General features: G+C 39.7%; 1 protein-coding gene across 1 annotated transcript in view; it reads left to right on the forward strand.

The window, feature by feature from the left end:
* PXDC1 (PX domain containing 1) overlaps nucleotides 1-23,001 on the forward strand; it is a 50,730-nt gene that overhangs the window by 11,257 nt on the left and 16,472 nt on the right. The window contains exon 2 of the mRNA XM_060774756.2: nucleotides 15,840-15,931. Within this exon, the coding sequence (XP_060630739.1) occupies nucleotides 15,840-15,931 (92 nt within the window). The remainder of the gene's footprint in view (nucleotides 1-15,839; nucleotides 15,932-23,001) is intronic.

Genomic DNA, 23,001 nt, shown 5'->3' on the forward strand with positions numbered 1-23,001 from the left:
TCATGTTGACTCCAATGTATGGCGACCTAATCATAGGATTTTCTTGGCAAGATGTATTCAGGGGAGTATACTGGATTTAAAACTGGCAGCTTACTTTGAAATGCTTTCAAGAAACCATTATGTAAAGTGCTTTGCAAGGTGATGGATTTCTTATGCAGGGTTAGTCAGGCCCTTACATTATCAGAGCTGTCTGAGGGCCCTTCCACACAGCCCTATATCCCAGAATATCAAGGTAGAAAATCCCACATTATCTGAGTGTAGACTCAGATAACCCAGTTCAAAGCAGATATTGTAGGATTTATCTGCCTTGATATTCTGGGATACAGGGCTGTGTGGAAGGGTCCTGAGAGGAAGAGACAGAACCACACAGAGACTGCAAGAGTCATCTAATCCTTGTAATTCAGGAATACACAGCGATAGCAGTCACTATTGAGATTATGTGGCAAGGATCAGCTCCTTGCCTTTGCCTTTGAATAACAACAACAACAACAATAACAACTTTATTCTTGTATCCCGCCACCATCTCCCTGAAGGGACTGGAGGTGGCTTACACACAGCACAAGATGCCTAAAAACAAAACATAAAATAAGCACATGACAAAATACAAAAGGAAAACACAGACATAACTGTGTGTTTCACAGAGGTTGCTTGTTGTCCTCAGGTGAACCAGAACCATGTTACTCAAAATGGTGGTGACTAGACTGGTGCTGGTCCCCAAACCATTGGCTGCCAATGTATTGTCGAAGGCTTCCATGGCTCAAATAACTGGGTTGTTGTAGGTTTTTTGGGCTATATGGCCATGTTCTAGAAGAATTCTCTCCTGACGTTTCACCTGCATCTATGGCAGACATCGTCAGAGATTGTGAGGTCCTCACAACCTCTGAGGATGCCTGCCATAGATGCAGGTGAAACATCAGGATAGAATGCTTCTAGAACATGGCCATATAGCCCAAAAAACCTACAACAACCCATTGGCTGCCAGTTTCTGGAGACCTTTGGGAGGGGGGAACAGTGCCAACGGGCACATTTATGATGCCAAAGGGCACATTTATGCTGCCAATTCCTGGCACATTGGTGGCAGGAGAATGCCAGCCTTCTCTATCACTTAGCCTGATAAGCAATATGATAGAAGTTGCTGAAAAGATGCATCCAGTCAGCTTCTGTATGTTAAATTGTTTGTGTCAATAGTTGCAGAAGGGAGCTTTTCCTTTTCCTCATACAGGGTCTGTTCCCATGCTAATTATGTCAAGGTGAAAAAGTTTTCCCACATGCCCATACATTTTTTTAATTGTAAGCTATGAAAAATACCCTATAAGCCTGCTTCATCCATAGAGATTTTCACAGTTGGTCACCACGTGGTAGTAAATGTGTCTGTACGCTCTTTTCAATTCAGTGTAACATTTTCACTTTTTAATGGAGTACAGTATAACTCATCTGGCTAAGTATAATACTAGCCAAAGGTCAGGGCCATGCATTGAATATAGTGTCATTATTTGTTGACTGGCAGTTTTAAGCAATGACATATTATTTTTCATAGGAATGTGGTGGTGCCACAGTTTTGGTCTTATTGCCATTGGTGACAGTCATCTGGCCTCGTTGGTCATGGAGGTGAATAGGTATACATCAAGAAATTATTCTAGACAGATTGCTAGTTCTGTACATTGTGTCATGTGCTGGTCTAGTCCTCATTGTCTATGCAAAGCAGTAGTTAATGTCACTGGCACACCAAACTGCACATTTCCAGCCAGGCTGCAATCTGTCTTGCAACCCCACATGTACCTGGAAGCCATATTGTGACTACAGGGCCTATGAACCATCTTTGTGCACTAAATCACTGAATGATGGGAAATGAAGTGAAACACATGATCTATGGCTAGCCGGCTGCATGATGGGCTCAGTCATCATCATCATCATCATCATCATCATCTTTATTTATAACTCACCACCTTCTCCCCAAAGGGGATTCAGGGCAGCTAACATGAGGCCAAGTCCAAAATAATATAACATAATTAGACACAGAATAGCAAAGAACTACAACATAACATAATATATAAAACAACAAATAAAATAAAATAAACAATATAAAATGGCATAGTAAAATCAACACAAAGGGCGGGCCAGATGTGTGAGATAAAATGTTAAAAGGTGAAATAGGAATGAAAAGTGCATTTATGAGAGAGGAGTCCAAGAAGGAGGAGCAGTGGAGTTTGGCCTTTATGGGGGGACAGGAGGAGGTACTTTATCATAAGGATAACTGTAGGTGGAAACAAGCAAATGGGTTGAGTGGTCACTCTCAGAAGGCACATCGGAAAAGCCAAGTTTTCAGATTTATCTTGAAAGAAGCTAGGGTAGAGGCTTGCCTGATCTCAAGACACCTTGCTGTCTGAGGTGAAGAATTAGATCCGCTCCTTTGGGGAATCTGTCTGAATTGTGGTCATAGGATGTAGGAAATCCAGCCAAACTGGGGGCTGAATCATTCTCTGGCACTAGAGATGGGGCATTATCCATTGCTCTTAAGGCACCGAGCTATGTGTGTTGTTGCAAGGCATGCTGTGTGGCATAGTTCTGATACCCAGCTTTTGCCACCTTCCAGTATGTGCCATCCAAGACTGCTGTTTCACTTTGCTTGATGGTAGGACCAGCCATTGCATTCCTGTGAAATTCCTGATCTGGATCATCAGCTCATTTGTTCCTTTTGTATTTGTAGAATATAGAAGCTGTGGTGTGATGTAGGAGTTCCCAGCTGTATTGCCTTTTAAGTTAGCTTTATTCAAGAAAATCAATCAAGTTATTTCACTCTCTGCCTCTAATGGAATTTTGTTCCCAAGTCTTCATGCTATTTCATTATCCTCTGCTTCTGCCACGTAATCTGTACTGCATTCTTCTGAGCTGTTGTTTCCTTTTCTGAGCTTGGAAATGTTAAGTTATTTCCACATTTGTTGTTGCTCAGCTGGAAGCGAGAGACAGAAGGAATTTGGCCGAGACTTGCTGTGCTGAAGTGCCCCCTGCAGATAGCTCAGTAGTGCTGCTGCTGAAACCCATGGGTTATTGTAATAATTTAAACATCCTACCAACATTCTTGCTATTTTGTATCTTTGTACGACCCTTTGCATCAACGGGACTGATGCCTGTGGCTTAATTTATCCACATCAAGCAAAACATATCCTTTCTAGGTGTTTTCTAAGTTCTACAGCACAATTCAATTGTATTCTCAGACCAGAAGTACTTCATTTCAATAGGGTTCACTATTATCTTCAGTGATACAAAACTGAAGTCTGGGAACAGTCTGGGAACAGGGGTCATAGTTACAAGGGTCATACTGTACCGACATGTTGTGTTTGTATTGATCCTCCTAGAAATCCCTTACAAAGCCATCAAGTGAAATGGCAAGAGGCATACAGAACAGATATGGTGACAATTTATTTTGAATCGTCTGCTGAGAAGGCAACATTCAAGCATTTGAAATGCACCAAACTAGCATGAAACAATTGTCTGTACACCTTGACACACTGGGCCATGTATCTGGAGCCCCCCACCCCATCTCCATGCCTGTCATTTCCTCGCACCAGGAAGGTTCAAGGAGGACCATAATGGTGGCCAAAGAAGTTTTTAAAACCTTTTAGGGTTCCTTTTGGGGAGGGGTGAGTGCCCTTTTGGTTTTTGGGCTCCTGGAGCCCACCCCCGCAAGAAATAATAATAATAATTATTATTATTTTATTTTATTTCTTACCCACCTTTCCCTGCAGCTTGAGGCAGGTTACAAAACAATTTGAAAACACAAACATAGCAAAAATTCAACAAATACACATATTTCTATAAAAGATCCACATAAAAAATTGCATTTCTAAAAATACATATTAAATGCACAAAACAAACATCAAACAAAGGACATGAGTTTAAGATTCATAGTTAAAAACTGGGTAGGCCTGCCAGAAGAGATGTGTTTATAGATTATTTTTAAATTCCGACAGCTGGTCTAGATATCAGAGTTCTACTGGAAGGTCATTCCAGAGTCTTGGGGCAGCCAATTAGAAGGTCCTCTGGATGGTGGTCGCATCTACCTGGACTAACATTTGGATTGTCGGATCCAGGAGCACTCCCAAGCTGCGAACACAGTCTTTTGGGGGAGTGTAACTCCTCCAGAACTGGTTGACACTCCTCCATCCCCAGATTAGGACCCTTGATGGCAAGCACTTCTGTTTTGTCTGGATTCAGTTTCAATTTGTTTTCTCTCATCCAGCCTATTACCTCCTCCAGGCATTCATTCAAAGGAGACACGCTGAAGCTGTTTTGGAAGACATGGAGAAATTTATTTGGGTGTCATCAGCATACTGATAACATTCCACCCCAATCCTATGAATGGTTGTGAGGATTGTGTGACGTGGTCCCCGGGCCCAATCCACACAGTGCTCACACCTGGTAAGACCCGGATCCTACCTAAGATCCAGATCTTACCAGATGTTTAATTAATTCAGTTTCATCCAAATGACGTGTCCAGTAAAACTGAGGCAGGTCCCGTTTTTTGGGCCTGTCTGGCTAGGCCTGAGTTACCACAAACTGAGGTCAAAGTGCAAAAGTGAGTTCCACTCAATAATATCGGGGGGGGGGGGGGGAGAGATGAGAGGGCAGTATCTTATCCTTCCTAGTTGCCTTAGGCAAGAGCAAATTGTTGCAGCTTCTCCTACCTTATCTGTTCCTCTTCATTAATATTACAGTCTCGTGTTACTTGGCCACACATGTCCCAGATTTCATCTGAGAAATCTTGGAATGAATGCTAGAGACAACTTTAAATAAAGCTTAAATGATTTCAGCAGAATGTGTGTATTCTGGCAGCTAGACACAAATTGTCAAACACGTTCACTTATACTTAAAGCTAAAATGCTAATGTCCAAAAATCACACAAGCGAAATGCTATTTTCTTCCTGCTTTGCAAAGGATGATCAGCAATCCGTTTTGTATGGTTATAATTATTGCATCTGTGTTGAGCATTCAAAATGTTGCTTTCTGTTTCATCTGACTATGGCCCCTTCCACACAGCTTTATAAAATCCACATTGAAGTGGATTATATGGTAATGTGAATTCAAAGCAGATTTTGTGGATTATCTGCCTTGATATTCTGTATAATGTGGCTGTGTGGATAGGCCCTTAGAAAATGGCTGATAAATAGGAGATTTACTGTTTCCCAAACTCTGTAGCATTAGTCATTCTGATGTAAACATACTTACACGGATACATACATAATGTAGGGTCAGCCACTGGGAGGTATGCCACTTTGCCCTGAGGAGGGCAGTCTATAAATAAAGTTATTATTATTATCATCATCATCATTAGCCTTACTGTGACTATTAATATGTTATCTCTAGGAATCTTTAGGTCTTTCAGTGTGATTTTCGGACTCTTCCGCACAGCCATATAACCCAGAATATCAAGGCAAAAATCCCACAATATATGCTTTGAACTTGATTATTTGAGTCCACACTGCCATATAATCCAGTTCAATATGGATTTTATACAACTCGGTGGAAGGGGCCCTAGGCCTATTCATATGAAAAGTCTAGCCTGTGTACCATGGGTTGGACTCAGACTTAGTTCAACGTGGAGTTGATTCATTGAAAATCATGGCACTTTAGTTAACTGTGATTAACTTGTTCCACTGAATTTGTTGATTGTCCCTCCTTAGGATTTAGGCTGAACCCAACTGCTTATCTAGATATGAAAAGTAAATTTATTTATTAATTGCGTCAGAAGCAAATTGAGAATACAGTTTCATTATCATTTATTAAAAAATGTATAAAAAACTACAAACAAAGTTAAAAACTTGGCATGATGCTAAATTTCCTTTGACCAAAAGCTGGCCACCTGGAGTGCCCCTGGTATCGCTGCAAAAAGGTCCTCTATTGTGTATGTGGCAGGGCTCAGGCTGCATTGTAGTAAGTGGTCTGTGGTTTGCTCTCCTCCACACTTGCATGTCATGGACTCCACTTCGTAGCCCCATTTCTTAAGGTTGGCTCTGCACCTCATGGTGCCAGAACACAGTCTGTTCAGCGCCTTCCAATTTGCCCAATCTTTTGTGTGCCCAGAGTGAGTTTCTCATCTGGTATCAGCCATGGATTGAAGTTCTGGGTTTTAACCTGCCAATTTTGGAGTCTTGCTTGCTGAGGTCTTCTTACGAGCGTTTCTGTGAATCTTAGGAAGCTGTTTCTTGATTTAAGTTGTTGTCTTGCTGGCTGATATCCGAACAGAAGATGGGCCAGAGATGGCAATGCCTTAGTTCTTTCATTGCTGTCTGCTACTTCCTGGCAGATATCAGGTGTGCAATACCAGCTGAGCAGGATAACTTCTCCAGTAGTGTTGGGCAAAGACATCCTGTGATAATGTGGCATGTCTCATTAAGAGCCACATTCACTGTTTTAATATGGTGAGATTTATTCCATACATGAAAAGTAAATGATAAATAGTGTCTGCATTTTCTATATTGCTTTACAGGTTTCTTCTTGTTTACTGTTTATCTGTAGCCATGCAGGAGCAAACTATCCATTTCCCCAAATGGCAGCTATATTTACAGTGATGCAGCAATAAAGATGATTTCCCAATGGTGTTATAGTACATTGATTGTAGAAGATTTTATTGTCTGCTTATCAACAAAGAGTCTCACTCAGGTCTATGTCCCTTTTGCAAACCAATGATTGGTCTTTCTAATTATCTAACTGAAAACAAGTTGTGGGCTGCTGTGATATTTCTTTGATGGCAATAATCACACTTTTGAAATATGCCATGGTATATGTACTTCGATGGCAGTTTGTGGAATAAGGACTCAGTTCATATCTTTTGTTATAACCCAATCTTTTGTGTGTAAACGGATCTTGTCAAAGTGCTGAAAATTATTCTGTGCTAGCTGACAACAAGATTTTAAACATCTTGCTGATTTATGTTGTCCCAAGATCTGCACTGAATATATTAACATTGCATCTTAAGCCTGCATTGAAAATAAAGCTGCAGAAGTTGCTGGCCAACTTTTTATTTGTTCGCCTTCTGCCTGTGCCAGGCATTAGTGTCCTTAAGAGGGGAAAAGGGAACAGATGTTTGGAAAGCTTCTCTGCCTAGTTGCCTGGAGGCAATCTTTACTCACAGTAGAGGCCAGGCTCTTTACAAGCCTGAACGAAACCAAGCAAAATCTAGCTTTTACTGTGATTTGCAGTTTTGTTTTTGAAAACCCTTAGGGAAGGGTGGTCCTCTTAACACTTTTTAAATATTGCATTTGAGCTAACTAGCATATACACTGGCATGTGCCATGTTTGGTGGCAGTATTTCTTTCCCTCTGCATATTTTGACCTTTGAAGTATTGTTAATGAAGTATTTCCACTACACAATTATTTCAGTTTCATGCCACTTTATTTATTTATTTATTTATTTATTTACTTACTTACTTCATTTGTATACCACCCTTCTCAAGTACTGGGATATGTAGCTTGACAATGTACTTAGATTCCATTGCTAGAGTCCTAGTCCAAGTTGGAAGGCCCTCCAGATGTTGTTAGACAGCAACTCCTGTAACATTTACCCACACCACTAGATGTAAGGTATGGTGCAGTTTAAAATCTCCTGGAAGGCTATACAATTCCCACCCAGTATTAGACTAAGGCTCCTTCACACATCTGAATAAAATCCCACATTATCTGCTTTGAATTGGAATATATGGCAGTGTGGATTCAGATAACCCAGTTCAAAGCAGTTATTGTGGGATTTTCTGCCTTAATATTATGGGTTATATGGCTGTGTAGAAGGGTCCCTGGAAACTATCTTTAGTGCTTCACCAACCTACATTATTCCATAGGATGGAACCATGACAGTGAAAGCAACATGAAAATGATGTAAGTGTGTGGCCTATTTTTCTATTAGTTGTTAAATTCATAGGCTTCTGTACAAAGTTATATACGTAATGTAGATGTTTTGCATATTAAATTGTGGTGTGTATTCTGATGTGCTAGAGCTCATCATGACATATTCCATAGTCTTCCTCCTGAAGAGAGTCCATTATGTCTTTTGTAAAGCAAACAGTTTTAATTAGCCAAACAGTGTATATCGTTTGATTGTCATCAGGCCAACATTATACATTGCCCTAAAATAGGGATAGTTCACAACCAGATATTGCTGCTTGAAAAATTCCCTGCCTTCACTTCTTTGATGATTGCAGCTAAGCTCAGGGTGACCTGGAGTGAATGGCAGATGACATTTTAAAAGTCTAAGTCAGGGGTCCTCAAACATTTTAAACAGAGGGCCAGGTCACAGTCCCTCAAACTGTTGGAGGGCCAGATTATAATTTGAAAAAAACCATGAATGAATTCCTATGGGCACTGCACATACATTATTTGTAGTGCAAAAAACACTTAAAACAATATAATAATTAAAATTAACAACAATTTTAACAAATATAAACTTAATAGTATTTCAATGGGAAGTGTGGGCCTGCTTTTGGCTGATGAAATAGGATTGTTGTTGTTGTTGTGTGCTTTCAAGTAGTTTCAGACTTAGGTTGACCCTGAGTGAGGGCCGGGTAAATGACCTTTGAGGGCCGTATCTAGCCTTAGTTTGAGGACCTTTGGTCTAAGTGCTTTGACCCCAAAAGCTCTGGCTCCATTTCACCACTTCAGACAAGATCACTCTGCTGGCTGTTGTATTGAATCACACGTCAGACACTTCCCATTCCTGAAAATCCATCAGTGGATCTGAGTGTTCTAATTATTACCATAAAAAAGGTTGTCCCCTGACATTAAGTCCAGTCATGTCTGACTCTGGGGTGTGGTGCTCATCTCCATTCCTAAGCCGAAGAGCCGGCGTTGTCCGTAGACACCTCCAAGGTATATGTGGCCGGCATGACTGCATGGAGCGCCGTTACCTTCCCGCCGGAGCGGTACCCATTGATCTACTCACATTTGCATGTTTTCGAACTGCTAGGTTGGCAGAAGCTAGGGCTGACAGCGGAAGCTCACGCCGCTCCCCAGAATTGAACCTGTGACCTTTCGATCAACATGCTCAGCAGCTCAGTGCTTTAACCCACTGGCTTTGACTTATCGAGACCCTAGAAATATTTTAAAGCATTAGTTCCCAACCTTTGGGCCTCCAGGTGTTTTGAACCCAGTAGCAAATGTCTGAATTCCTCAGTCAGTCTGATTTAAAGGAAGATTCCTTCTTGAATCCAAGTGCATTGTCAAGTTGTGTTAAGATGCATCTGTATTTCCCTGAAACTGTTTTAATTGCTATGGCTTCCTTTCAAAGAACTCCAGGCGTTTGAAACCGAGAGTGCTACTGGCTCTCTCGCCCCTTTAGGGCTGGCTTTCAAAGTAGCAAAAGGAGAGACATCTCAGAAGCTAGGCTGCTCAACACTGCAGTTGTTCATGCAAGAGAATGCTTCTCCGTTCAAGACTTTATCATGTGTAGAATTGACTGGCAAGAAAGCTAGGCTAGAACCATTTTTCCTGGCAGGTAAATGCACACCTAGATTTGAAGAGACAGCCCAGTTACAAGTTTGCCATATCATTTTGTAGTTTTGGGTGCTGGGCACTGTTTTTGAGTTTAAATTATTGTTTAATATGCTATTGGACTTATCCTATATTGTACTGTATGTTTATTTTATGCATTGTATGTTTGTATTGTGCCATATGTAAGCTGCTCCGAGTCCCTTTGGGGAAATGGAGGCAGGGTACAAAAAACAAACTTGTATTATTATTATTATTATTATTATTATTATTATTATTATTATTATTAGTGAGACAGTGGCATCACTTGGGGATGCGGATGGGGGATACCATCAGGGCAGATTACACCAGAATCTTTCTGTAATTATTCTGTGCAGTGTTTCAGCAGAAATGTATTGTTTTAAAAAAGAAAAAAATAACAGTAGATATAGAGCAGTAACGTGGTGTAGTGGTTTGAACATTGGACTACACCTCTGGGGAAAGGATTTTATTCCCAGCTTGGACATGGAAATCCTCTGGATGACTTTGGGTGGGTCATACATTCGCAGAAAATCCTGTAATAAGTTTGCTTTAGGGTTGTCATAAATCAGAAATGACTTGAAGGTTAAAAACCACAAAACACTTTTTGGAAGGCAGGTTTACATATGTTGTATCAAGGTTAAAACTTGCTTATTTAATGCCAATTTGCTTTTTGAACTTTGTACTGTGCATGCGCTCTGTTCAAAGCAGTCATTGTTACCCTATTACAATAGTGTTTTGAATCATATGGCTACAATAATGTGCTACTTTCATTTAGTCTCTGATTTTGTCATTGTATTCAGTGATTCAAACAAACTGGAGGGAATTACAAATTATTAGTAACAGTTGTGCAAAACACATTAGTAAGGATTCTGTATTGTCTCGTATGGGAGGAAGTCCAAGTGGTGAAACCATGAGTTACTGCACTGGGTGACACTAATCCTAGTGATAGCACTGTTGTGAGAACAAGCTTTAGATCAAAGATAGGCATCTCCAACCTTCCAGTGAGTTTTCTTTTGTGCAGCCTATGCCACGGCAGTAAATGTTGGCACAGGCTGCATTGGATTTAGGTGTCTGTGACAAATAGTCTAAAGAAAAGGGTCTTCCGACTCTAGCAATCTTGTAACTGATGAAGTAGCTCTAAAACAGAGATGGACTATTTGTGACTATCAAAATATTATTTTAGAGCTCCCGTCAGCCTTGGATATGGAGATATGGAGAGAGACAATGGAAACTGCAGTCCAGCAACATTGGTAGGGCCACATGTTCTTCAAAAGTGCTTTAGGATTAAGAATTTGTGGAGAGGAGAATGATTTGAAATGTAGAAATCACATTTTCTGGGCATTTCAGGAAGGAATTTTTTTTTTCAACTTCAGGAAGGCGCACTCTAGAAAAAGACGTCCAAATGGAGTGTTAACAGTAACCCAGGGATACTTTTTAGTATAGAAAAAGTGCTTTCTGATGGAAGCGGTGAGACGAGAGGTGGATGAGGAAGAGACATGTGATTGCAATAGCATGTGTTACTCTTTCTCTTTTCTTCTTCAGTCCTGATTCCTCTCAGTGGAAGGTGCATAGCCTGTTCCAAAAAGGCCAGCACACATTTGTTTAGGTCTCAGATTCAGAGCAACTAAAAAGTTAGCATACAGGCAGTGTAGATTCAACCCAAGATGCTACTCAATGGAGAAAGAAAGCACAAAAAAACAGTGCCTCTCCACCTAGAAACAACTCTACTTGGAATTTCATATGAGAAACAGATGCAATTTTCATTCAGAAAGATTAGTAGTGGATTTTTCCAGTATCTTTGGTCAAAATGCAACTAGATAGGACTGTTTATGAAGTATTTCTAGCAGAAGTACTAGATGTTGTACTTCCCATCAGCACTGTCTAGCACAGTTAGTGATGTGGATGATGGAAGTTGTAGTCACATATTTGCCTATCCCAGTTTAGGGATAACCACCCCCACATGTCATGTTGACAAATAGGTAGAAGTCCCCTTTGGTGCAATGGGTTAAACTCTTGTGCCATCAAGAATAAAGACCAACAGGTCAGAGGTTCAAATCCAGCGAGAGCTCGGATGAGCTCCCTCTGTCAGCTCCGGCTCCCCACAAGGATGGTAAAACATTTTTAAAAAACCCCAAACATCCAGGTGTCCCCTGGGCAACGTTCTTGCAGACAGCCAATTCTCTCACACCAGAAGCGACTTGTAGTTTTTCAGGTTGCCCCTGACATGAAAAGAGCTGGTAACACCTCTTCCCACACAGACAGGCAGCCTCTGTTCTCAAGAAGTGGATAAACACTACAGTGGTTAAGCTTGTTTAGGCTGATGGGAATTGGAACTAAAATCCAGCAACATCCACAGAGTCAAAGTTTTCCTAGTCCTTGTTTAAGCCTTCGTCTCATTTAAATCTCATTTGAATAATCAAATCCACAAAATTCTGAACAACAAATGTGGAGGGATAATCCTATTACATTTTTTTCATATATGTGTTCCCGTTATACTTGGTTTGTATTCACATTCTCCTTTTCTCCCTTATAGTCTGGGTCTTTCCACATAGCCATATAACCCAGAATATCAAGATAGAAAATCCCACAATATCTGCTTTGAACTGGGTTATCTGAGTCCACACTGCTGTATCTTCCAGTTCAAAGCAGAAAATGTGGGATTTTATTCAGCTATGTGGAAGGGTCCTTTATTAATTTTTCTCCTGAATTGTTACATTTTAAATTGTACTATTCTAAGGACAGAGATATTTCCTCTGCTTATTTTCTCCAAAAGCTTTCAAAATACTTTATGCTATAGTACTGAAAAGAATGTGTTATAATTAAGCATTATATACAAAGACATTTGCTGTTGAAGTCACTCTTCTTCCCTCATACCTCATATGTTTATTCTGGACTGCCATTCATTATAAGACTAGCTTTAATTTTGCAAAATTATTTCACATCCTCATTTCTTGCATGTTACATGATTGTCTTTTTCCAGATTGCTGTGAGATGCAATATACTTTTTGCACTACAGAATTATAACACATTCATATCACATTAATTGCCATAGGTGTCCTCCTTTGAAATTCTGGGATTTCTAGTTTGGTGAGATAATTGCAATTCTTTGTCAGAGAGCTCTAGTGCTTCATTACAAAATCTCAGCATTCCATATGATGTAGCTATGTCAATTAAAGTGTGAACAAAATACTAAAACTGTTCATTTCAGAAGGTACTCTAGGTTGCAAAACGTATATTCTGGGGATAAATGTAATCAAAAACCATACGACTTAATTTTTGTGTAGACATGCTTCTGAGTACACATCACACTGTTAGGTTGCACTTCTAAACATGTTTTATCTGGCCGCAATTCCTGAAAATCACGAGATTTACTTCTGAATCAGTAATAGGATTGTAGTGTTAGAACATGTACAAGATCGATTGGGACTTAATACATTTGAGGGAATCTTGGGTAATATATGGATCTCTAGCACTCCCTGCTGGATGTTTTTCTCTATATCATGGAAATGATTTCTCTTTTGCTCTCATGCTTGGATGCAAAAAACACTTTTTGCATATATTTTTTCTAAAGTTAATATATAGTCAAGGTTAATAAACATTAATATTAGCACCCTTTGTGGCCTGGACAACAACTACAATTCTTGCCAGCAGTGGCAGTTGGTGTGAGTGGTGAATCTACTCCGAATTTTAGTATGAACTTTAAAGAAACTAGCAATTTTCCACAGCTTGTATAGTTATTGACACTGATGGCTGGGAACAGTGAGAGGTGTTGCCCACAACATCTAAATGATTTTGTGTTTTTTAAGTTTCCTTACATCGCCACCAGAATGGAAGAAAGTCCCTAAATCTTCCTTAGACTTCCAACATTTATTATTATTGTTCTTATAGTACCTTTCTAATTTCTGGGGTGTTAAGTACCAGCAAAAGAATAGTTTGTACCAATTTTCTGTTATGATCATCGATCTCGAATATTTCAATTTCACTTTCCCTATTTTCTCCCAATCTTCTAGTGAAATGGAGTGGCCGATATCAACCACCCATTTGATCATATTTTCTTTTATCAGTTCTGTTTCAAGAAATTGACTTTCAGGGCCCATCCAGACAGGCCCAAAATGTGGGACCTGTCTCGGTTTTTACCAGAGGCATCCAAACAACGCTTCTAGTAAAAGCAAATTATTTCCTTGTTTTTTTTCTTTATTAATTCAATATGTCATTAGATCCTGGCTTTCCTGAAAGTCTTGGGTCGAATAGGTATTTGGCCTTTGGAGACTGACTCCCAGAATGTGTCAATCTCCACAGCCATTCTGCGTGCGAGGGCACCCACTCCCTCCCCCCAGCCCCCAATTTACCCCCTAATACTTTCTCCTTGTGTCCTTGCAGGAGAAAATTATGCCTTAAGAGATTTTTTTGGGGGGGGGGGGAGTTCCTTCTTCATCCCTCCCATCTCATTAAGCATTTTTTCACACCAGGAGGATGAGAAAAGAATCTTCATGGCAGCTAGGGACTCTTTTTAGTACGTTTTAGGGGGAAATGGGGGGCTTCGGGGTAGCTTCATGCTGCCATCCCCAAGAAAACCATGTTTGGGTGGGTTGCCGTAGACTAGAATCCACACCGAAGCAGGTTATTTTAACCTGTGTCTGTGTAGATTTTAGTCATGTGGCCCTCAGTAGTCTCAAGAGGACCAAAGAACTATCTTATACCCCTCAGATAATTTCTATGGTAATCACAATCCCTTTTTGCTTTATAAGCATCTAGACCAGGCATGGGCAAACTGCGACCCTCCAGGTATTTTAGATTCAACTCCCACAATTCCTAACAGCTGTTGGGAATTGTGGGAGTTGAAGTCCAAAACACCTGAAGAGCCAAAGTTTACCCATGCCTGATCTAGACACATTGTTGTGGGAATCACTATAGCCGTGAAACCACACTATAATTTATGAAAGGGGTAAGGGGAGGTGTTCAAGAAAAAAATACAGTGTTCCCTCACTTATTGTGGGGGCTCCATTCCAGGACCACCCGCAATAAGTAAAAATCTGCAAAGTAGGGACACCATATTAATTTTAATATTTATACATAATTTTATATATTTTATATATTATTTTCTTACCTGTGCTTCCTTACCCGCTTCCTGGCCCATCCCAAGAGTACCTGCCTGCCTCCCTGGCCTCCACAGAGCCTCCGGAGCCACGCAGGCACAGCAGGCCAGGGAGGCAGTCCTACCCTACCGTACCTTAGGCTGCCGCACTTTCAGGGTCTGTGGAGGCCAGGGAGGCAGTCCCTACCTGCCGTTCCTCAGGCCGCCTCACTTCCGGAGTCCCTGGCCTCCCTAGCCTCCACTGGACATGAATATTTAATATTGTATGTTTTTATTAATATTTTCAAAAACCCGCGAAACAGCGAGTCCACTAAAAGCGAATTGTGAAGTAGTGAGGGAACACTGTACCGTTGAAATGAGGCATGCTTCTTAGTTATACATATACAACTAGGTAGAGGATGTTAAATGTGATCTAAAGTCTTTTGCTATAGAGTTCATAATGTATATCAGCCTCTTGGTCAGAAGAGGACATTGTGGTGGTTAGTCAACCAGTTCCTGAAGTTTAAGGGAACTACCCAATAATCTATCATTTGGGGGAGAGGGATTTGCAACCTTGGATAGCTCCCTTAACAAAACCCTGGAATGATTTCTCTGCCACACTGACATGATCTCCACAGCTGTTGGCCATTGATAGACTTTGCAGTCAGAAGGCCCACAAGGTACAATTTTACAAGCCAAAATCTTCTTCCATAAACCTGCTTTGTGCTTTCAAGCAGGCCAGATTAGATAAATTTGGAGAGGATTAAGGGATATGGACATCACTTATTCATGGCATCTAATGGAATGTCTGTAGTTGAGAAATGTTTTTTACCTTAGTAATTTTTGCGGTAGCCTTTAAGATGGCCCAAGGCATGTTGCTGTTGTTTTTCAGTCTGTCAGATCACTTTTTATCCACACTGAAGTCCTCAGGAAGCACTCAATATTAAATCTCAATGTAAACGTAAAAAAATAAAATACAGTTGACCTCTGGTATCCACAGATTCTGTGTCCATGAATTCAACCATCCACTGCTTGAAAATATTTTTAAAAATCCAAATTATTTTGTCATTTTATATAAGACACTATTTAATACGCCATTTAATAATGGGACAGGCATCCATGAATTTTTTGATCCATGGAGAGTCCTGAAATCATACCCAAGCAGATAGCAAATGCTTACTGTAAAATAAAGTACTGGAGTCCATAGGCTGTTTTCTCTCTGTCCCCAATAATCGTAATAATCATTGTTATTTTTCTTTATTTACAGGACTTATCACAATCAAAGAATCGCACGACATAGAAGCCAGGCTTAATGAAGTAGAGAAGCTGCTCAAGAATATTATAAATATGCCTTGGAAGGTAAGTAGAGTAGACAACAGACATTAGTGAGAGTATAGTTCTTCTGTAAGTTTTCTAGCTCTTGTTTTGTCTGTTTGCAAGCAGAATGACTGAGTCACTGGTGGAGAAGAAAAACAATCCTCTAGTTTACTCTTAATAATTGAATTGCCCAGGCCAGAATAAGGGCATACCATACTTGTATCTGAATCTAGATGCTTCCACACTGCATAATTATAGTGTTATAATTCCACTTTAATTGCCATGTCTGCATCTTATGGAATCTCTGGGTTTTTATATATGATTGCAGCAGCAAGAATAATCTAGGCTCAGGGATGAAAAGAAAAAGATATATTGATGCAATAGGATTGGCTGATGAAAATATGGGAATTAGCAGAGATGGATAAATTGACCATGTTGATTACGGAGAAATCCCTGACTAAATTCAAGAAAGACTGGGAGATATTTATTACTTTTATACAGGAAAGATGGGGGCAAGTGTCGACCATTGGTTTTCTGATATAGAAAAGTGTTATTGAAATTAGAAAGGTAGAAATAAAGTGATACTTAAACAGACCAACAAATAAGCTAAAATCAACAGGCAACAAGTGGAAGACATGGATTAGTTTTGTAGGTGTTTGTTTAGAATGTGTACAAGTTGCATGTTGTAGATCAGGGGTCTTCAAACTTTTTAAACAGAGGGCCAGGTCACAGTCCCTCAAACTGTTGGAGGGCCGGATTATAATTTGAAAAAAAGAAAAGAATGAATTCCTATGCACACTGCACATACCTTATTTGTAGTACCAAAAAAAAAAAAAAAAACTTAAAACAATACAATAATTAAAATGAAGAACAATTTTAATAAATATAAACTTAGTATTTCAATGGGAAGTGTGGGCCTGCTTTTGGCTGATGAGATAGGATTGTTGTTGTTGTTGCTACTGTTGTGTGCTTTCAAGTCATTTCAGACTTAGGTTGACCCTGAGTGCGGGCTGGGTAAATAACCTTGGAGGGCCGTATCTGGCCCTCGGGCCTTAGTTTGAGGACCCCTATTGTAAAGAAAGGTGTTTTAGTTTTGTATATAATGAACATCTTTAATGGTAGTTTTAATTTCTTTTTATGTTGTGTTTTACCAATCATTTACACACAGAATCTCTGGGTTTGTGGCTGAACTCTAAATGTCCCTTCCAAAATTCCAAATAGGATAAGAAGCACAGCAGTTAAAGTGGAATCGTTTTACTATAACTGCAATGTGAAATACAGACTCAGAAGTGGAGTTAGTAGATCAAAAGACAACCTGCCAAAATGGTACTACCTAGAAGGATTCCCCACCTTGTGCGACTGTGGAGCAGAACAAACAACTCCACACCTGTATGCTTTCCCACAATGCCCTGCTTCATGCACAGAGGAAGAACGGTTTAAAGCTACAGACAGTGCAGTCGCTGTTGCCTGTTTTTGGTCTAAAACTATCTAGCAGCTTGTGATTCCTTTATTTTATCAGTTTTAAACTATTTTATCAGTTTTAGATAAACTATTTTATGCAATGCTTTTGAGACAAAATCTATAAAACTGAAGTGTGATGGCCCCTGAGGGAGATGCTCTTCTGAATAAAATAGATTTGTCTTCTCTTTGTAGTATTTTTGGAACCATAGTGCTATATACAAAATACAACAAGTACAAGGCACCACTGCATTGACCCAATGAGTAGCAGCTAAGCAAGCTTCTGGCATCTTTACAAGCCTTCTGTATCATGGTGATCTCCAGATGTGTCTTTTCATCTTGTCGTTTAATTTATTACCCAGATCATCTGTCTATGTGGCAGCCTATTAAACTGTGCTGTCTCTCATAGCACAATTTCATGCATATCTAATGAAAGGCAAAGGGCATGCTGCATGTTAACAGCCAGAATTTCACGTTCACTGGGGTTAGATGTGCCAGACCACATGTGAAAGTAGAAGACCGTAATTTTTTTCTAGTTTTTTAAAAATTTCAAATAACACTGGTCAACAATTTTTTGGGAAGGTTTTATTTCCCACACAGTTTTGGGTGAACCAAGTAGATTTTAACATACTGAACACAACTATGTATTTATTACGTACAGTTTTCCAGAAAAAGACGATACATCCTAAGCATTGCTATATGGGTTGCTGTGAAAGGTCATTGCTCTATGTCTATAGCAGCATACACTATGACAATAATAGTGTCATCAGGGAATAAAACTAAAAATATTTTGCCGCAGATTTTAATTTGTAATCACTCTCCAATGCTTTGTGGATAAGAGTCCAACAACAGTCACCCAACATGGACTTATTTGACTTGCCCTGATACTATTTCTCTGTCTTGGAAACATTCTGATGAAACCTTTCACCATGTTTGTCACTCACTGAGCCCAGGTTGTGTGGAAAGAAGTCCAAGTGGGAATGAAGAAAATGTATCTTCAGTGACATGTTGCACTTCATAGATGTATATGGTTGAAGCAGACTTTCAACTTGTTGGGCATAATCGGATGCTTTATAGTTGCCTAGAAAGTTACAAACAACATGCTTAATGTCTGTCCACACATGTTCTGCACCTTGTAGAACACCATCTAAGTGGTTCTCCTTCATCACATCTCAGATTTGTGGGCCAATGAATACACCCTCTTTTATCTTCGCATCACTAATGCATGGAAACATATGTCACAAAGAAATTAAGGCTTCACTTTGCTTTTTCATTGCCTTAATGAAGTTTCTCATTAACCCAAGTTTGACGTGTAAAGGTGGAAGAAATATTTCTTTGGATCAACCAATGGGTCATGTGCAACATTCTTCTGCCCTGGAACCAATTTATTGTGGGGAGGCCAGTCTTTTCTGATATAATGCAGATCTCTTGCTCGAGTGTCCCACTCACAAAGGAAACAGCAATACTTCATGTAACCAAGCTGCAGACCCAGTAGAATTGTAACTATCTTAAGATCACCACACAATTTCCAGAAGTTGCATGTTTTCATATGATTCTTTCATATGAATGCCATGTCTTATAGGTAAAGAATGGTCAATATTGCCACTGTGCAGCAAAACAGCCTTCAAACTTAAGAATCTGTCAGCAGTACTTTGTGCTTTTCCTGCATGGGGAGGGGGGAGGGGGTTTGACTAGATGGCCCATGTGGCAATCTCTTCCAACTCTATTATTCTATGATTCTATGAATGATGAGTCAATAATCAATCACCATTCTGTTGGGTTGGTGTTGCATCCGAGAGCACGAAACAATCAATTGATGTTACAAGGTCAGACTGTCAGCTTAGCTAAAATATTTTGTCAATTCTTAATCATGGTGGAGAAATTTTGAGATTTTTGTACCGGATGACAGAAGATTCTATCCTTGCAACCTTGATCCAAGCAGCTCTGTCCAACTCTTTGATAAACCCAAATCTCTAACCAGATCATTCAGCTCTGCCTGAGATATTAAATAAGTATCGCTGGATGTTGATGGCACAGAATCAGGATCAGCATCAACTTCCATCTGCATCTGATCGCCATCACTGCCTGCCTCTGCATCCTCTAGTGCAGTGGTTCTTGACCTGTGGATCCCCAGATGTTTTGGCCTTCAACTCCCAGAAATCCTAACAGCTGGTAAACTGGCTGGGATTTCTGGGAGTTGTAGGCCAAAATACCTGGGGACCCATAGGTTGAAAACCACTGCTCTAGTGTCTGGCATGCCCGAGCAAGTCTTTACATGGCGGGAAATATATTCTTGTGGTATTTTAACAGACTGAGTCTCTGTTATTTGTTACATAATGTTGGTTATGTCTGTCAAACATATAAGCAATCTAAATTATTATGTAATCATAAACAAGAAAATATTTCAAAATTTTGCAATAATTGTCAAACAAAATTGGACATTTCTCAAAAACTTTATGTGATATGACAATTTTGAAATTATTTAAGTGATCAGCATAAAAATATATTTGGTATACAAAAGCTGGGCATGAAGGGATGCCCTTCGATGTATCATTCCTGTATCTAATTACTAAAAAGAGAATCATAAAGTGAAGTTTCCCTCTGTACACTAAGCCCAATGTGTAGCTTGGTCCCCAAGGTTTTTTTTCCCTCTTGCGGATGGGCAAGGGATACTTTTTGGAATGTGGTTCCCAGAACCCCCCTGAATAACATGGCCAGTTGCCATATTGGCTAGGCCTTTTTGGGGTTGTAGTCCAAAATGTTTTACAAGCTCTACTTGTCTCAAGTCTTGGTGGGTTTAATGAGGTGTAGTTCCATGTAAGCCTGCAGAGAATTGTAGCCACAAATACCTCCACCTATTTATTTTTGTATTTCAGGAGTATTTCTGCTGTTTGTAAAAGCATCTCTTTGTGAAGAGAAACTGAATCACACCTAGTTTAGAAATAAAATATCTGGATGACTGTGTGAATGTCCCCATTGTACCTGTAGGAGGCACCGTTCGACAAAAATATCTTCATCCTTTACAAGGCCAGAAATATCCAGTTCTGTAGGGATATACTTTCATTCATGCTTAGTGTATTTTTCCAAGATAGTTGTAAATATTAATTTTGGGACTACAACTCCACATTTCCATAATTAGCATGGCAAATAAGGAATTATATAATTGAATACAGAAATAATACTATTAGTGCCACACACTCTCACTTTTTTTGATATGTTATATTACAGATGTTTGGACTCCCATTCCAGAACACCCTCAAACCAGCTGAAGTATTTGGAAAGAAATCCAAAACGTTAACCTTTTCAAATTATGCTTGGAGTAAATATCCCTTGAAAACCTTTGGGCCCTCAAATGTTTTGGAGTTCCAACACAATGCAACTTCCTGATAACAATATGCCAGCATGCTATTGCAACACAGAGAAGGATTGGGAGAACTAAACCTAGCTGTGCACATATGTTTTAGAGTAAGCCCAGTAACCACAGTAGTCACTATATGTGAGTAAAGGGGTGCTCTATATTTTTTTTCTTGGTAATGTAGAAGAAAGAAAAAAGTGTGTGGGGACATAACAACACAGAGGGAAAACATGCACAGCTTTGGACTGGGAGACCTAAAGCAAATTGTGCATATATACTTTTGGGCATGCTCACTGAACACAGTATAGTAACTACCTCTGAATAAAGAGGTGCTATATAGCCTTGCTTGCTTCTCTTGTAAAAGAAGATAAACAACAAAGACACCAAAGTAGCATTTGAGGCCCCTTTTATATATACTGCCATATAAAATCCGGATTATCTGCTTTGAACTGGATTATATGGCAGGGTAAACTCCTATAATCCAGTTCAAAGCAGATAATGTAGATTATCTGCTTTGATAATCTGTATTATATGGCAGTGTAGAAGGAGCCCGATTCTCTGTGAAGTAACTATTGAGCCAGTTATTCTGTTGGACAGATTAAGGGAGCTGTTTCAAGCAAGGTTTTTATTGCAACTGTATTTTTGTTTTTATGAAGCGGTAGAGGTCCTTCTATGGCAATCTTTTAGCCTTAGGTGCCAAAATACTTAGACTAGTGGTCCCTGGTGGCTACCACATAGCAAATCAGAGGCTCTACTCTGTGTTTTAGTTTGAATAATAACAGAGGCATTTATTAGGGTACTAAACCCATTTGGGGTCTAGGATTTCATAGTTTGGATATTGGATACTTCCATTAACATTCAGACTACAATTAGAGTGGATACCACGTCCCGTTGTTCTGAAATCCATCAGCCTCCATTAAATCTGGCTGGTCTTGTGTATTATGCGCCTTTACATTCTTGAGAGGGTAGTAGTGGCATTTGCTGTAGCAAAATATATTGGGCAAAGCCTGCCTTGCCAATGTGATTCAACTGTGAATAAAATGGGGCATGGTAGTGGCATTTTAATGTTTACTAAATGTTTGAAACAATGGGAAAAGTATTGGTTATGTCCCGTCCAAATGGACTTCTGACAGAAAGTAGAACTGTCAGAATAATGCTGAGAATGAAGCCGTATGTATGTACTCAACATGACTCACAGCTCATGTTTGGTCTGGAATCAAACATTTGCACCATACAGTTTCTGTCTGAAGCAGTAGACTAATTTGTCTGCACCACAAGCCAATCAATGTGATTTGCAATGCAGAGACTGTTGCTGTGTTTCATCTTAAGTATTTATTTACTAGAGCACCAGCCAGGTTTATAAATTGATCTGTAGTCTCAAGAACAACCAAACACAAGGACAGCAGTTACTGCTGTGAAGCAAGCAAGCAAGCAAAAAACCCTGTTCCAGTGATGTGAAAAAGATGGGGTTAAGCAAAGCTTGGAAAAACATCTTCTTAGCCTACAATTCTCAGAGCTTAGACGATTCAGGGAGTTATAGCCCAAAAAGTAATGTTTACAACTCTGGGAAATTTTGATTTATTGAAAAGTATGGAGAACAAAAAAATCAGTACCCAGCACGGATAGTATACCTCTATATTTCCCAAAACATTCCCTCCATCATGGAGGTACCATGCTCAATTGGGAGAGAAGGGTTTAGAAAAATAAGCAACAAGAACGGGCCTTATCACACTAGAGAATTAATCCACTTTAAATCCGGTTTCTGCCTCCTGCTGAATTCTAGGGTTTGTAGTTTAGGGAGCAGACTTTAACATCCTCACTAAACTACAAACCCCAGAATACTGCAGGAGGCAGAAACCAGATTTAAAGTGTATTCATTCTTTAGTGTGATGAAGTGGAAGGAGGTCAATTGTGGATACAGATGATCTTCACCTGTTTGCTGCATTTGCTAATAAAATCAAATTTTCCCTCCCTCCCTCCCTCCCTCCCTCCCTCCCTCCTTTCTTTCTTTCTTTCTTTCTTTCTCAGAAGTGAGGAATGTGTCTTTCTCGGGAGTGTAAACATGTCTCATTCCAGATGTGTTTGAACTGCAACTGATATCATTCTTAACAACATTCCTAATGTTGTGAGATGAGGAGAGTTACGGTTCAGCAACATTTGGACATTCCTTGTTTTACATGACTGGGGCAATTCCATCTCTTAATGCATGGAACTGCTGTTGTGTTTTGTTGGTTTTAAGACTTGTAAGCTCAGTCATTGGACTTGCTGCGTTATTCATTAAGTTTGTTCTTTTTCGCTG

Source organism: Anolis sagrei, chromosome 4 (genome assembly GCF_037176765.1).
Source record: "Anolis sagrei isolate rAnoSag1 chromosome 4, rAnoSag1.mat, whole genome shotgun sequence".
Taxonomy (NCBI): Eukaryota; Metazoa; Chordata; class Lepidosauria; order Squamata; family Dactyloidae; genus Anolis; species Anolis sagrei.